Below are 4,198 nucleotides of genomic sequence, written 5' to 3'. Positions count from 1 at the left end.
GAGGCGAGAGAAAAGGAGACGGAAGGATGAGGAGAGACAGATACGAGAGAGGGGAGAGAGGAAAAGAAAAAAAAAAAATGATCAGTCCGGTTCCCGGACACACTGCCACTTGGTCCTCATCCGGCTGAGAGGCTCTCACTCGCGGTGCCATGCGATGGTACTGGACATCGTTGGTGGACGGCCCACCGCTCCTCTGCGTCCTGGCGGACGGCGATGGCTCCTCCTATTGAGGGCAGCCGGCAGCGAGTCCCCCGTTCCCTGCTCTTCCCCAATCATGGCGGATGGCAGCAGGCTCCAACCTCCTGGCGAACGGGGCCGACTCCTCCGCCCCCTCTCGCACGGCAGCCACCCCTCCTCGACCCAGGAGCGCGGCAGCGAGCTCTCCGGCTGAGAGGCTCTCACTCGCGGTGCCATGCGATGGTACTGGACATCGTTGGTGGACGGCCCACCGCTCCTCTGCGTCCTGGCGGACGGCGATGGCTCCTCCTATTGAGGGCAGCCGGCAGCGAGTCCCCCGTTCCCTGCTCTTCCCCAATCATGGCGGATGGCAGCAGGCTCCAACCTCCTGGCGAACGGGGCCGACTCCTCCGCCCCCTCTCGCACGGCAGCCACCCCTCCTCGACCCAGGAGCGCGGCAGCGAGCATTCCGTCCCACCTCGTCTTCCATAGTTCCAGCACCACCGCCTCGGGCAGCCACCGGCGGGCTCTCCGCTTGTTCCTGCTGCCCGATCTCCTCAGCACCGCGATCCCCCTCAGCAGCGAGGGCTCTCTGACAGCATGTCCCTCCTTCCTCCTGGGTTTCGGCACCAATGTAACAACGTTTGTAGATCGGGAAGAAGGAGGCGGGAACCTGTGAACACTTAAACAAAACTTTAATAATAAAATAAACACAAAACAACGCGACAGCCCCTCGTGGACGACTGTCGCGCACAAACAGAACCAAAACACAAAATAAAGTCCAGGCCTGGTCCTCTCTCGTCTTTCACTGTCGTCACTCCTCCTTTTATCCTTCCGGAGCTCCTCCGTGGGACTTGAGACCGGTGAGTGGTGCAGGTGTCGCTCATTACCAATTACTCCACCGACCTCGCTCCGTTCCCATGGCTCTCGACCCCACCCCCACTCGTCACAATAGCATTGTCAATTCCGTTCAAAAATGGATTTGTCGACTCTGATTGGGTACAGATTTTAGGACCCGAAAAGACCTACAACACGCAGTCTTGACATGTAGTTAAAAACCTCTGTAATTTCTTTCTGTCTCCATGTCTCTTTCAGGTGGTGCTGGACAATACAGCTTTGAACAGAATCGCCACAGACCGGCTGCACATTCAGAACCCCTCGTTCTCTCAGATCAACCAACTGGTGAGTTTTAAAAGTCTGTCATTTACAAATTAAAATACAGGGCCCTATTCATCTGTCTTGAGCTGATGCATCCAACCCAGTGTCCTTTTTATTTTAAAGCCCATCCCTGCATCACATAGAGGGACCGGCCTGGTGTGGTTCATGTAGTGACAGAAGAGTCACTCCTTATTAATCACAGTTGGGCGCTTGCAGCTCTCCTGCGATAAGATGTGCATTAACATACTTAAGACAATCAGAAAACCAACCTAACTTTAAAGCCAACTGTGAGTTTGTTTGGCCACGAGACAAATAAGAGAATGATTTCAGTATATATAAATATGCGACTGTCAAGAAAATGTATGAGGTGGTAATAAATAACCAGTGACATCCCGTGCAGCGCTCATCTATGCTTTCCTCTTATACGCCCATTCTTACAGCACCCTGCTCTGAGGTGAATAGTTCACTTCGTCAACTCATCCATCACTGTCTTCATCACCTCTAATAGACTTGGTCATATGAAATGGTCAACTTTAACAATACAGTGCATAGATTTCTGTAAAGGGTGACCAGAGTACTAATAGAAAACCTGTTTCACCAGTCTAGGCTATCATGTTCTTAAACACCAGCTGCTTTTACACATACATTTTAAGTGTACCACTAGAACACCCAAATAATTAAAACAGCACAATAATATAAAATAAAAATAAAGGTGACTGGTCTGTTTTTCCCCCTTCCAATTGGATTGTCTAAAGACACGTGTGCTTTTCTTTAACAGGTGTCCACAATAATGTCAGCAAGCACGACAACCCTCCGTTATCCTGGATATATGAACAATGATCTGATTGGTCTGATTGCGTCACTCATCCCCACTCCCCGCCTCCACTTCCTCATGACTGGATACACGCCGCTGACCACCGATCAGTCCGTAAGTTGGTCAAACATGGGGATTTGCATTTAGATACTTTGCAGAAATGCAAAGGAACTTTGTAGCTCCGTTCTGAAAGTCTAGTAAACTGCTTTCTGCAGTCTATATAGGCAACTACCTAGTCTGTCTGTCTGTCTATCTGATCGTTCTGCCTGTCTGCATGTCTGTCTGTCTGTCTGTCTGTCTATCAATCTATCTATCTATCTGATTGTTCTGCCTGCCTGTCTGTCTGTCTGTCTATCTATCTGTTTGATCGTTCTGCCTGTCTGCCTGTCTGCATGTCTGTCTGTCTGTCTGTCTGTCTGTCTGTCTATCTATCTCTGTTTGATCATTCTGCCTGTCTGCATGTCTGTCTGTGTCTCTGTCTGTCTGTCTGTCTATCTATCTATCTGTTTCATCGTTCTGCCTCTCTGCATGTCTGTCTGTCTATCTATATCTGTCTGTACTTTTCATTAGTAACAACATTACTTTTCTAATTTTATTTCTCTCTGTGTGGTTTTAATATTTTTGTTAAAAATTAACATCATTTCAGGTGGCAAGTGTGAGGAAAACAACAGTTCTTGATGTGATGAGGAGACTCCTGCAGCCCAAGAATGTCATGGTGTCCACAGGCCGAGACCGTCAGACCAATCATTGCTACATTGCCATTCTCAACATCATTCAGGGAGAGGTGGACCCCACACAGGTGTGAGCATATTAGATAAACACAGCACATTTTAAGTTATATGTGCATGTCCTCATGTTTATATGTGTCTTTTGCAGGTACATAAGAGTCTGCAGAGAATCAGGGAGAGGAAGTTAGCTAATTTCATCCCTTGGGGTCCAGCTAGTATTCAAGTGGCACTGTCCCGCCGATCTCCCTACCTGCCCTCAGCTCATCGTGTCAGTGGACTTATGATGGCTAATCACACCAGCATCTCTTCAGTAAGACCTGACCCTAATTTCTCCATGTCTGAACTGCTCAAAAATGGGTTTGAACTAGGTACTATATTGGTGATTGGGTCAGATTTTTGACTGCATTTATTAAAATACAGTAAAATCAGTAATATTGTTAAATATTTGTAAAATGTAAAATAACAGTTTCTATTTTAAGATATTTTCAAATAATTTATTCCCGTTGCGGCCAGGCTGAATTTTCAGCATCATTGCTCCAGTCTTCAGTCAGTGTCACATGATCCTTCAGAAATCATTCTAATATGCTGATTTGCTGCTTAAGAAACCGTTCTTCTTATTATTATTAATGTTGAAAACAATTGTGCCGCTTAATATTTTGGTGGAAACTACTAATACTGAAACTAATACTTTTTTTTTTTTTAGGATTCTTTGATGAATAGAAAGTTCAGAAGAACGGCATTTATTAAAATAGATTTTTTTTTTTTGTCGCTTCGTAAATTTTATACATTCTTGCTGAATAACTGTGTTAATTTGTTTATTTTTATTTTTTATCGGTATAAAACAGGCAATTTTGGACTATTTGTTATAAATAATTGACCGTAAATTTTCATGCTCAATTGTTCTATTTTTACATTTAGGTTTTTGCCGTCATCTAACACTCAATTTGATAATACTGTTAGATGTAATCTTTAGCTAAAGATATTAATCTCAAAATTAACCTCCATTTTTCATACTGTACATTATAATTTTCAATAGCAAAGCGATTGATTTTCATTTTTTGAATTGGTTTTATTTTTAGATATTTTTTGACAAAATACTATAGAATTTTAGTTAAAGTAAACCTGAGTTCTTATATGTAGAAAGGCTAGATTTGAGCATTTTAATTTCTGTTCTCCTCTCCCTCACCCCTAGCTGTTTGAGCGTACCTGTCGTCAGTATGATAAGCTGAGGAAGAGGGAGGCCTTCCTCGAGCAGTTCAGGAAGGAGGACATATTCAAGGACAACTTTGACGAGCTGGATAACTCTCGCGAGGTGGTTCAG

The 4,198-nt window shown here is 44.7% G+C and overlaps 1 protein-coding gene across 2 annotated transcripts in view; it reads left to right on the top strand.

Annotated features, from left to right (window-relative positions):
- Positions 1-4,198, top strand: part of tubg1 (tubulin, gamma 1) — a 22,492-nt gene that overhangs the window by 17,031 nt on the left and 1,263 nt on the right. The window contains exons 7-11 of one of the 2 annotated variants that reach the window (XM_016485710.1): positions 1,273-1,359; positions 2,114-2,263; positions 2,796-2,948; positions 3,026-3,187; positions 4,070-4,192. In XM_016485710.1, coding sequence (XP_016341196.1) covers positions 1,273-1,359; positions 2,114-2,263; positions 2,796-2,948; positions 3,026-3,187; positions 4,070-4,192 — 675 coding nt within the window. Of the gene's footprint in view, positions 1-1,272; positions 1,360-2,113; positions 2,264-2,795; positions 2,949-3,025; positions 3,188-4,069 lie in introns of both variants that reach the window. The other variant, XM_016485709.1, reaches the window with a different exon arrangement.

Source organism: Sinocyclocheilus anshuiensis, unplaced genomic scaffold (assembly GCF_001515605.1).
Source record: "Sinocyclocheilus anshuiensis isolate Anshui unplaced genomic scaffold, SAMN03320099.WGS_v1.1 scaffold249, whole genome shotgun sequence".
Taxonomy (NCBI): Eukaryota; Metazoa; Chordata; class Actinopteri; order Cypriniformes; family Cyprinidae; genus Sinocyclocheilus; species Sinocyclocheilus anshuiensis.
The sequence above is the reverse complement of the archived record's forward strand: the minus strand, read 5'-3'. Positions and strand labels throughout refer to the sequence as shown.